The sequence below is a fragment of the Centropristis striata genome, chromosome 12 (genome assembly GCF_030273125.1).
Source record: "Centropristis striata isolate RG_2023a ecotype Rhode Island chromosome 12, C.striata_1.0, whole genome shotgun sequence".
NCBI lineage: Eukaryota > Metazoa > Chordata > Actinopteri > Perciformes > Serranidae > Centropristis > Centropristis striata.
The window spans coordinates 30156882-30169735 of NC_081528.1; the positions used below are offsets into that span (position 1 = coordinate 30156882).

Below are 12854 nucleotides of genomic sequence, written 5' to 3' on the forward strand. Positions count from 1 at the left end.
TATAATTCACTGTTAAGTTCAAGACCATTACGCAATCGAAAAATACTGTTAAAAAATCTATAATGTCCCAGCATATTTGTTTGTATGTATTTATTTAGACTAATCTAAGTTATTTCAATGTCAATTTTATAGTTACTATTTTTACTATTTGTCATAAAAGTAATTCACTCGTTATGGCATTTGCAAAACAAGAAAAACTCTGTAAATAACACATACTTTTTTTTTTTTTTTTTTTTTTTACAGTGTAACCAAGTTGTTGTTAATGCTTTATACCTGTTTCCTAAACCACCAGTAAGCAACTTGGATCTATTTTTATCAAATCTATTAGGCTCGATCTAAAGTCTTTATATTAATGATTTAAAGTAGTACTTATATTTCGTCCACAATTGAATATAAGATCAACTTATTAACTAATTTGATGACATTGAGTGGTTTTCCATTGTGGTTCCCTCTTCCTAATAACAGTTGTTTGGCTTGTAGAGACCGTAGGCCCTGTGGTGGAGCAGCTCCTCTGAGCCTGTCGCTGCACGCCTTCAGTCTCTTCCGTGAAAACATCTGCTGCGCTGTCAGCCTCAGACCACTCCCTCTCTCTGTGTGAACGGAAGAGCAGTCTAACTTTTCTCTGTGCTGCCATCAGACGTCTGTTGTTTTCTCAGGACTATGTACGCCGTCGAGAATGGCGGACACCAACGCGATTGAGGAGCTGCAGTCAGAGCTCACCTGTCCCGTGTGTTTGGAGCTGTTCCACGACCCGGTGATCCTCGAGTGCGGACACCACTTCTGCCAGGTGTGCATCATCCAGTGCTGGGAGGCCAAGGCGGACGAGCTGTCGAGCTGCCCAAAGTGTAGGAAGTCGTGCGGCCGTAAACTGCGACCCAACTCGCTCCTGTGCAACGTCGTGGACAGTGTGCGGAGAGCCCGGGTCATGGACACGGCCGCGGGGATACCCGGATGGGACTCGGAGGGCGCGCTGGAGATGCCGGAGGAGCGGGAGCCCGGGTCCAGCATGAGCAGCGTGGCCTCGTCCACCGGGCACTGGCCGCGCCTGGGCATGGATATGTGCGAGGAGCATGAGGAGAAGCTGAAGCTGTACTGTGAGGACGACCAGCTCCCGATCTGTCTGGTGTGCGGCATGTCCCGGGACCACAAGACTCACAATGTCATCCCCATTATCGAGGCCTTTGAAAACTACAGGGTACACTCTTTGAATTAGTTTCTTTTTGATAAACTCTAAGGCAAAATCTCAACTGAAAACAAAGTTTACACAACTTTTTTTCTGGCATAAAGTACTTTTAGACATCATTATTTGATGAATGTGATTATGGATCATGAAAACACGGTTTTTAGGGAGTGCCAGGCTCCTCCATGCATATTTTGACACTCCTCTCCTGAGTGTGACAAACATTTCCATTTCCACACATTTAAATCTAGTTTATTTAAAGGGATAGTTCACCTCTGAAACAATATTTTTCTCTCACCTGTAGTGCTATTTATCATATTATCGTACAAGATCGTTTTGGTGTGAGCTGCTGATTGGTGGAGATATAGGCCATTGAGATTTCTGCCTTCTCTCTTATATAAAGGAGGTATATGGCACTCAAGCAGCATTAGCATTCACTAATGTTCCTGTGAAACTGCTCACAAGGTTTGTGGATCATCTTGAGTTGGTGCTATAGCTAACCTAAGTGCCATATAGTTCAATTATGGTCAGGCAAGCGCCAACATCTCTACGTCAATATGTAACTATTTGACAGTGAAAATATATATTTTTAAAATCACATAGTATGAAGTGAAGAAGTGATGTCTTTTAATATGGGAATTGATTTACTTGTTACTTAAAACTTAAAACAAACTTAAAATTGACTTTAGGTTTCAAACAGGACATGAAGTCAGTCTCCTGGGTGGAAATCTGGTGTCTGTTTGACATGACCAACCACCTTGACCTCCTCTATTGGTGGACTATGACACTCTTTATACGACATCACCATCTGAAAACGTTTGCATTAATGTATCTCTGCTTTGCGTAAACTACAATGCCAACATTAATTTTTTGGGGGGATTAGGTTGTTTCTAACAATCTAGATTGATAAAAAAGATCTACAGGTCAGATAAAAAAGGCATATTTGATCTGGGGGTGAACTGCCTTTTCAAGACTTTATTTATTAAACAAAGATATTTACTCTGATATTATGAAACCTATTTTCACACAGCAGATGCTGTAAAATGGCAGTTATTTTGGAAAATAGTCTCCCTGTTTTCCTGTCGGCCTTCAGTATTTTGCTTGTTACAGGAATTCAGCAGAACAGTGTGAGCTCCTATAACATACACTTTTAACCCTGCAGCTGACCATCAACAGTTTGTTTGAAGAACTCTCTCACTGAGAGGCCTCTCATGTTTTACTGGTGCTGAATTCCCATTTTGTTTGAATTTGTGGGTCAGAGCGGTCAGTCGTCATATGACTCCCATTAAAGAAGATGTTGTTTTTCAGGACAGAGGAACCAATCAAATGAACTTGTAAGTATAATCTTGTTTAGCCGCACCACTTTTTCAGCATGTGATTGTCTATTTCTGCTGCAGGATAAGCTGTCTATCGCTCTGGAGAGGGTTCAGCTCCAGACAGAGGAGGCCACAAACTTCCAAAGACAGACCAATGAGAAGATCCTCCACATCAAGGTACAGACATGTGTGTGTCTTTGTTTGTGAAGCAATGTGAAAGACAAGAAAGATCCTGTGCACAACCCAAGCAGAGAAATATGTGTGTGTGTCCTGTGACTAGAACCTGAAATTCTGGCTGCTTAGCAACATTCACCTGCATTTCTCCACGTTCACCTGTCTGACAGACATGACTAATGACTCGTTGTCATCATGACTGGAGCTGATGACACAACAGGGTGTCAGTCAGCATTGTGTGTCCTAACGTGATAGTTCACATGTTTTGCAAATGTGGAGTTCCTTCCTGAAATCAAATAGCCTCGCAGTTAAAAAACATTCATGCACGTCATGTTATGTTTGTCTTTCTTTCAACCTCTTTCACAAGCCACACATACACACACGGAGTGTACAATAACTATGTCACACACCCTCATAGAAAAAGATAACAGCTGGCAGAATTTGAGCCAAGGTGCTTTTTCCACCACAGCAGCACTGAACTTAAATGGAGGTCTGTGTGTGTGTGTTGAACAGAGATATGAGTGTAGTATGTTTGCTGCTTTGGAGCGTTTCTGCTACAGCAGATAACTACACATATCTTTGCTCTGGGCTACTACAGACCGTCTTCTCTATCCTGAATTTCTCAGCGTGTCTATATTTTTTCAGTCTGTCTGTTTGACCTAGTTTATGTGCACATTCACAGATTTTCACTTCTCTGTTTCTGTCGGTTTGGCAGGATGTGGGTCAACATGTTTGAGAGGAAGTTTGCCAATCTGTCTTTTCTCACATAATTCTCTTCCTGTGAGGGTGTTTTTGTGCCTATCGTTTTACCTGCCCACCTGTCTATCTTTGACACAGGCGCTATAGGAGTGGAAAGATTCCTATCCTTAGGTAAAAAGTACAAAAACTCTGAGTAAAATGTTTTTACTCAGAGGGGAACTCCACTGACTCCGTGTTAACAGGTTTTGGGGAGCACTAAAGCCTTGTGTGACTCAAAAAGGAGAAAATTCTGATAAATGTGACGTAAAGTGAAGTCAGTTGAGTCAGCGTTATTTGCTACAAGTTTGAAACTGAAAATAATTATAGGTGTGGAGTTGGAAAAAAAGTCAGCATACAAGACCTCTATATCCTGCTCTTCATTCCTGCCCGAGGCTAGTGGCTCGAGGTCGCATTAGCTACCAGCAGAACACACCCAAACTCTCCAAATGAACTGTCAGTGGTCAAGTTGCATTGTGGGAAATGTATGCACCAGGTTTTGTTAGAGGAATGCTTGAAATTACAAAGGGACAATCTTTGGTTCTGCTGCATTGATTTTGCTGCCTTTTTTTTTAGTTCAAGACTATTGCAGGATTACAATGCTAAATAGGTGAAGTACTCTTTAAATAAAAGTACATAAGCATGAAGCACAAAATGAACTTAAAATATCAAAAGTAAAAGTACTCAACACGGAAAAATAGCTGCAGTGAGTTTTTATATTAGGCTGAAAGTAGTCGTTGATTGAGGTGTAGAACACTTTAAGTAGTTAATAAATCATCTTTTAACTTTTACCTGAAACAATCCATCATATTTTATAAGCTCATAATGTTATTATAAAATATATGTTCTATGTTAAATCTTACTCTAACTTGTAATCTAGTAACTATAGCTGTCAGATAAAAGTAATGCAATAATGTAATGTAATGTACTTAATCACATTTTACCTCTAACTGTACTGTATATTATCTAATCAGCCTCATAGTGTTACAAAGCACATGTGAACCTGTCTAAATGTACAAAACCGGGTTGGCCCAATAAAAAAACAGCGTATAAGTACCGAAGACGTACTAGGAGGTTTGGTGTCCCTAAGTCTATAGTTAAACTTCTTTTTTCATATTTTACATTCTTCTGGTTCTAAAAGTGCAATATATTTGGAAGTTTTACCCAAACAGAGCTGCAGAGCCTGTTTCCTAGATAGGAACATATCATTAAGACAAGCTATAGTTGACTGACACACATTATCAGGAATTTATATCATTCTTTGCTTAACAGGAAGAGAAAACAAAAAATATAAAACTCCAAAACAATGTTTTTTTGCTGATGTGAGTCCTCCTTGTGTTTCAGGAGCGGGCAGGAGACCTGGAGGAGATGGTCACCGCAGAGTTTAGCCGCCTGAGGGAGTTCATGCTCGAGGAGGAGGAGCGCATGAAGGAGAAACTGCAGAAGCACAAAGAGGAGAAACTCAACCAGCTGGAGGAGGCGCTCACTCAGACCACAGAGCAGATCAGCCAGATGGAAAACACGGCTGACCAGCTCCGCCTCAAACTGAGAGAAGAAGAAAACCCAGAGCAACTCAAGGTATGAGAGAAACGAAAGAAGATTCTAAAAATACAACAGGCAAATACAAAAGAGTATTGTTACAACTCAAGCGCAGTGTCTGAGATGTTATCTGCATGTTGCAGCAGAGACTGGATTATTTTGTAATCATGCTCTTGTTACTGTCTGATCTGTTTCAGGGAATCAAAGACTTCATTGGTGGGTGAGTATCAACTTTTTCTCTACGTGACCTATATCAGATATCTCAATTCACAAGGAAACACTGCATTGTTTTGTCATCATCTTTGTTATTATCATCAGTCATGTTGAAACAGGATGTGGGGGCATGACTGGTTTAGCACATAATCTCTGTCACACAGCGTCATGCCTACTAGTGGCAACTGGGAAGCAGAACGTCCATTTAAAACAACTTAAAACTAAGGGATATAGGGTTTGTTAGTGTCTTGTTTACATTACTCTTTAATAGATGGCCTAGCTAAGAAGTCAGATGACAAAGATATGGCTTAAATTCATTTTTCTCTCTTTCTTTCTCTGTCAGGGCTGAGAGCTTCTTCGAGCGCCCCCCAGAAGTGGGTGTGGATCTGCAGTCGGGAGAGTTCCTTGGCCCTCTACAGTACAGGACCTGGAGGAAAATGAGCTCAATATTTCAGCCAGGTATACAAATACAAACATACACACACATCACATGAACACACTTAAGGGAGCTATTACAACTGAGCTGACTTATCTGTCACACTCCAAAAATACTGGATCCTACCACGACACAAACATTTTTAGTCTCCAAGCCCCTCTCTAGATCTAGAGTCACATGAATAATGTTCTCAGACTTCAAAGCGCCTCCAGAGCCACAGACGACCTGCTGTTTTTACAGGCTGTGTAGGAGTTTTCCCCATGACTAGCACGTTGACTTTGACACATACATTTGGTGGAGTGCTCCATTTAAATGAAGTTGACTATGACTGCAAAACACATTTTTGTGCTTTGCATTTTATATTCGGTCTCGTATCAACCTGTTCTGTAACAGTGTTGTTACAGTTCCACTTGCTCTGTCTGGATGAGTCGGACCAAATTACATGTTCAAACACGACTGTCTCTGCTTTCCAAACTTCTGTCTGTTACTGGGTTGAAACTGGTTTGTGCAAAGATTTTTTCTGGGTATTTTGGCAGAGGTAAATCTACAGAGGTGGCACAGGGTGGCAGCTGCCAACCCTAAAAACAGCCTTGCCCCTAAAGTTATGGACAGTCAATTTTAAAAAAATGTATTCATGCAAACATTCATTTAGAATTGTAAAAAAAATGTAAAAGTGTAAATTAACATTATTTACTGATCTGTTATGGCCGCATTTTTGGTTGTGATAGTTATACGTGTATGTTAAATGACTTAAAAAATAGTTTCAGCCACATTTAAGAATACATGATGGGCTTAACACTTTTTGTCGTTGTCTAAAACTTTGGAAATAAAGCAGTTTATTAATTTCTAATGCCACCTTTTGGTAATTATATTCAATGTTTTGCACAATAATATTGTGTTTTTGAGTTAAATATTTTTTCCAAAGAAATATTGAGAAAATGTGATTGTTTGAAATTAGAGCAGCATGTACATTTTTTCTGCCACCCCTTATAATAATAATAATAATAATAATAATGCATTTTATTTGATAGGGCGCCTTTCAAGGCACTCAAGGTCGCCTTACAGCATGGATAAAACAAAGCAGAACATCATACAATTTGTTAAATAAAGATGAAAATAAGAATAGAAATACATTAAACAAAATACAATCGGATATATTCAAATATCATAGAAAACATTTACAAATAGATTAAAATAAAGGAGGGGGGTCGGTGCGGAGGATCAGATGGAGTTAGCGAGTCTGAACAGGTATGTCTTGAGTTGTGATTTGAACTGATTGAGAGTTGTAATGTTGCGAAGGGAAGGGGGAAAGGAATTCCAGAGCAAAGGAGCAGAGCGACTGAAATCTCTGCTCCCCATGGTAACCAGGCGGGCAGGGGGGACGCAGAGGTGGGTGGAGGAAGAAGATCTGAGTGGGCGGGCGGGTGTGGCAGTGTGGAGGAGGTCAGAGAGGTATGGAGGGGCGAGGTTGTGAATGGCCTTGAAGGTGAGCAGTAGAGTCTTGTATTGGATGCGGTGTGTGATTGGGAGCCAGTGGAGCTGCTGGAGGATTGGTGTGATGTGGTGATTGGATGGGGTCCTTGTGATGATGCGGGCTGCTGAGTTCTGTACCAGTTGTAGTTTGTGAAGAGTTTTTTGAGGAAGTCCAAACAGGAGAGAGTTGCAGTAGTCAAGTCGGGAAGTGACGAGACTGTGGACCAGGATGGCAGCTGTGTGGGGTGTTATGTGACTCTGTGCTAAGCCATTAATATTTCTCTAGCTCCGCCCCTGTATTTTGGGTCATGTGCCAGTGACATGTAATCATACTTTGCTGCTGACTGTGTAACACTAGACTGCAATTAAGAATTTAATGAATCTATGGAGTTACATCTTGACGCAGCATCATTTATATTTTATTTGTATCCATGTAGCTGATGCTTTTATCAAGCTCGTCTTACACTAATTGAGCAGGTCGACATTCAGTATCTTGTTGAAGGTCACAGTCAAGGAGTCTTTCCTGGGTCATTCTCTGTAAACACATTTGTTGTTGCATTGGTTAATGACTAACACATTTTATCTTTGTGCTTTTATAGCTATCACACCGGTGACCCTCGACCCGTACACAGCCTACCCCTGCCTCTGGGTGTCCCCGTGTTGCACCAGCGTCCAGGTGGGAAAAATCCAGCCAAACTTGCCCAACAACCCAGAGCGCTTCACCCTGTACAACATCGTCTTGGGCTCTGAAGCCTTCTCCTCTGGCAGACACTACTGGGAGGTGGAGGTGGGCTATAAGACAGCGTGGGGTCTGGGCGTGGCCACGGACTCCGTCAACAGGAAGGAGGAGATCAGCCTCTGTCCAGACGATGGCTTCTGGACCGTGGTGCTGAGGGACAACGCTGACGGCACCAGCGAGTATGAAGCATGCACCGACTCGGAGGAGAGCTTGATATATCCCTCCAAACCCCCCAGGAGGGTGGGGGTCTACCTGGACTACAGTCGTGGCGAGGTTGGGTTTTACGACGCAGGAAACATGAGCCACCTCTTCACCTTCTATAACACGAAATTCAAAGAGCCGGTTTTCCCGTACTTCAATCCCTGGCCGATTATCAACGGACACAACCGGGAGCCGCTCACCATCGTAACACCACACTGGGGATAAACGTGCTCTTTATCAGAGAACACCTTCAGAATTAAACTGCAGAAGAAGATTCAGCAGTTGATGAACAGACTCATCTCATGAGCGCTCACACATGTGCCTCGCCGTAAAGACTTTATTAACAATGTGGTGATGATGAACTGCTGAAGCACAACACAAATGACACTTTAAGGATGTGGCTCTTGATATTTTTCATTATCAACAAACACAGAAACCAAAACCAACCAATTAACTGTTCATACTAACAAGTATTGTCAGTATAGCCAAAGCCTGACATATCTTATTCCTCTGTGCCATTGACCTCCATTGTATTACAAAAAATGCATTGCATTCAGGTAGTTCTCTTAAACTTATAACCTGTTTTTGTGCTTATGTGCAGCTGTGAGACCTTGTATGACTTCATAAAGCAGTCTGTCCAATTTATTGAATTTACCACATGTGGACTTAAATCAACTTGTAGAAACACCTCAAAGATGAACTAGAGAAATGGGAAACACCAGAGCTGAATTTCAGGTGTCATAAACATGAGTCTAATGTGATTTTTAACTTTTTTCTTTTTAAAATATTTACAAAAACATCCAAAATCCTGTTTTAGATTCATCATTATTGAGTATGATTGAGATATGATTCATGATATTAGAGGGAAATTATATTTTGTAAAATATTTTTTAACATCATTATTCATATTTTCATTGAAAAATATATTGTAATAATAATGGTGATTTCAAAATAACATTTCAATTCATTTTGCAGCCCTAGTGTTAAATATAGATTGAGATAAAAATGAATTAAAAGACTTGCACATTTAGTAGAAATAAATGAGCTCGGGGCTGAGAGCCAAAATATTTAGAGACAGATGAATGCATTGTTGGTTTCAGTCTTGTTGTCCATCAGAAAAACAAAGAATAGCCTTATCCTGTAAGATGTGGTTTTGCTTTTGAATTCATTAGAACCTGAGACCTAAAGTTTCCCCTAGCAGTGCTATGAATTATCATGTGACTGCTAGCTAGTAAACGTGGATTAAAAAGAAAAAGCACCTTTGCAAACGTTTTATAATGAAGAAAATGCATCACAATTGTTAGAGCTAAATGATACCCAGAGCATTTTGTCGAATAACACTGAATGTAAACAGACCTTTTGTTTGTTTTAAAAAAAACTGAGAAACTTTAACTGGTATCTGGAAAAATAAATATATAATTAAATATAGTTTTTTGTTGCAGTATTTTCTTGCAATATACATTTATATTTGATCTATATCTATAATACACTGTCATTTATTTTATATACCATTTTAAGGCTGTTGTGTATCTATTCCTGTTATTCTAATGACATGTATATCTAAATAAATTACATGTTCAGTAGATTTAAAACAAGTAATAAAGACTTGTATACACCTATTTGTCTCATACATCTAAATGTCCCACCACCAAAAATGTCATTATAAAACAGTTTCAGTGTCTTTAAAAGTTTTGAAAACACTGTCTTGGAATTTGGCACTTGATTTTAATTATATGATTAAATGTCGTACTGATTGGTTGTTGATACATTTGATTCCACCAGAGGGCGCTCAAACCTAACTTTGATTGCAGCATCTCTCTGCTCCTCAATAAATAATTTAAATTTGGAAAACCTGAATGATGACATTAGTATTGTATAAGTATTCAGATCCTTTGCTTAAGTAAAAGTACCAATACAACGATGCAGAAATGAGACAAGGAAGCTGTAGCCACAGAGGGAGAGTGAAAGAGGTGAGGCTGAATCTCCTGAAGGACAAAGATTCAGATCCAAAACATCCAGAATGAGGCACTATCAGCCAGCAGAGAGACAGTGACGCCCAGTGTTCACCTGTCAATTAAATCGAGACACCTGAGTGAACTCCTGCAAAATGCTGATAGAGTCTGTTATGCTTGAAGATGATTGGCAGTGTGAGTGGGAAGAATGGACCAGTGTGAAACGTTAATTTTCCAACAAGTGATTTCATGAAGTTTAGCACAAAACACTGGTTTTCTTCCAGTTTTCTGGAGAGGAGAAAAACAGGCCAGTTTTCTGTCTTCACAACCCCTTTTCAGCTGCGGTCACAAGAGACCATTGCCTGCAGAGCTGGTACAGGATGTGACGCACATGGACATCAGTGTATGTTCCTGTAAATTGAATTCTGGGATTTATATTGTGATATATATTCTGCACTTCTGAATTGGAAAGGGTTGATGTTATGAATTGTTGAATACATATCATAATATCAATCCCATAACTTACAGAAATAAACCATAGGGTCGAACAGACACACACGCACACGCACACACACACGCACACACACACACACACACGCACAGACGTGCACACACACAAACTCCAAGCGATGTGAAGATGCAAATTTGCTTTGCTACCAGAAGTGATTATTTTCTTCTTCGCTTTGCTCTCATAGATTTAAAGTAAACGGGAAGTCAATGTTTGACAATGTTGCATTTGTGAATGTGAAACTGCCACCTTTGGCTCACAAATACGCGCCACCATAGCCTTTCTCCACACAGTCTAATTTCACAGTAAAGTGCATCAGGACACACAGCACCTGACACTACTGTCACTGTTGAAACAACATCCTGTTTGACACAGTCTCAACAAAAAAACTGATTACTGTTTATGCAACATAACCTCATACAGCAGTTCATTTTTCAGCTATTTACTGCTAGTTGGTTAAGTTTAGACACAAAATGAGTTGGTTAATTTCATAAGAACAGGATCAGGGTGTCACTGGGACACTAACAGCAGTCTCCTGGGACAAAGTCCAGTGTTTTTTAGTCAATCTAGTCACCCCAAATTTGCATAATGGACTTTCTTGTTCTTAATACTACGCCGCCTATCTCCTTCACTCCTGTCATAATTACTAAGGCCACTAGAGGTCACGGCCTAACAACAAACGTCAATATGAGTAATGAGCTGCCTCTCGGCTCACGATTACACAAGTTATCTACAAATTATGAATTACATTTCATATATCCTGTGTCTACCTATGTCCTGCCAGTTTAAATACTTGTTTCTCATGATAATCATTTGATTATCCGCTTTTGTTTGTGTTCACCTGTCACGGATACAAACAAACAAAGCCTTCCTTTTTCAAAGTCCAGTTAAGCAAGGTTAATGAGCTCCGTCCTGCTAATTGAGCAGTAATCTGTGACTACTGTTACAAACAAATAAATGATGAGAATTAGTCTGACCCAAATTAAGCGTATCTGTTATCCATTTCAAGCTTAATCTCTGAGCGTCATCAGCCTATACATTAACCATCGACTGCTGATCAGAAGATGCTAACTGTCAGGGTCATGTCCAGTTCTCTCCTCTAACTGTCCTGATCTGTAATTAGATATTATTGCGGGCCGATCAACAGGCAGTAACACAAGCCTTCACTTCTACATTACTGCTCTGCTGCCACTCCCTCTGTCATTAAGCCCCTGCTTTGATCAGTTTCAGTGACGGTCAAGGTGATCGAGAAGATGGAAGAAGTTTCGCACTTTTAATCTCTTCTTTTAAACTCCATTAAAATTAAGCATTTGATTCCATCCCTCATCCCTCTTTTATCTGGTTCATCCATCCTTCATCTTTCCTCTCTCACATGACTGAACTGTTCCCAAAATACAGCCTCTATTTTTAACCCTCAGTGCTGTGTAGCTTAGCTTTTTGTCTGTAATGGATCTCTTTTCTGCCTCCCACTAAAGAACTTGCCCCTTCCCTGCATCAATAATCGATGAGAGGGATGGCGAGAAGGGCTGAAGAAAAGACAGGAAGGCTGCAAGATGAGGTTGAAGTGAATAATGGAAGCCTCATTAGAAACTGGAGAGAAGTCAAGCTATACATTATGCCTCCTCAGTCTGGGGAATATTAACTATCAGGGTCTGTTTCAGTTTGAAATGTTTAATGTGGGTTAACAGGATATGCAAAGAGAAAGCAGATAAAGGGGAGGCAGATAAAGGCAAAACGTGAGAAAAGTGAGACCTTTTTACAGCTATAAATGTCCCTGTTTTTAACTGTAAGGAGGGGAAAAAGCTGCAGCTTTCAGAGGAATCAGCTGCTCTAAATGAGATAAAAGCTACAAAGCTACAGGACTGTTTCAAAGAGCTCAAAACCACAATTATACGCTAACATGGTTGTTTGAACATCCATGACTATAAATAGAGGTCAGTGGTGACATGTTCACCTGTGTGTGCTCAGCCATGCTTGCTGGATGAGATTATACATGCAGGACAACACTGAGGTGATGTGTTTACAGGCTAAACAAAAGTCTTTTATCCTCACGTAGCTTCTGAGTTTCCCTCCCTCTCTTTCCATCTCTTTCCCTTAATGTCACTAAATGAATATCTGACCTGGGCACCTTCAAAAGAATCCAATTTGTGTTACAACAAAGGCTCCAAATATGACAGGGGATTGAGGGCGGACAGATTGAGAGGAGAAGAGGAGGAAGCGTGTAGAGCAATGAGGATTACTGCTGCAGAGAAAGAAAGGAAGGAAGATGTAAGGGTGAGATGATGAAATAAAGACAAGCCGGAGAAAAAGATGAGTGAAACAGGCCAGAAATACATGACAGAAAAACACAAGATTTTCACTGAAATTTGGATTTCTTGAAAGATATAC

At 40.3% G+C, this 12854-nt stretch overlaps 1 protein-coding gene across 1 annotated transcript; it reads left to right on the forward strand.

The window, feature by feature from the left end:
- Positions 1-614: 614 nt before the first annotated feature.
- Positions 615-9625, forward strand: LOC131981799 (zinc-binding protein A33-like). The gene is made up of 6 exons (XM_059346277.1): positions 615-1195; positions 2578-2673; positions 4750-4983; positions 5142-5164; positions 5501-5616; positions 7666-9625. The coding sequence occupies exons 1-6, from the start codon at positions 677-679 to the stop codon at positions 8229-8231; spliced, it is 1554 nt and encodes a 517-aa protein (XP_059202260.1). The 5' UTR covers positions 615-676; the 3' UTR covers positions 8232-9625.
- The last annotated feature ends 3229 nt before the right edge of the window (positions 9626-12854 follow it).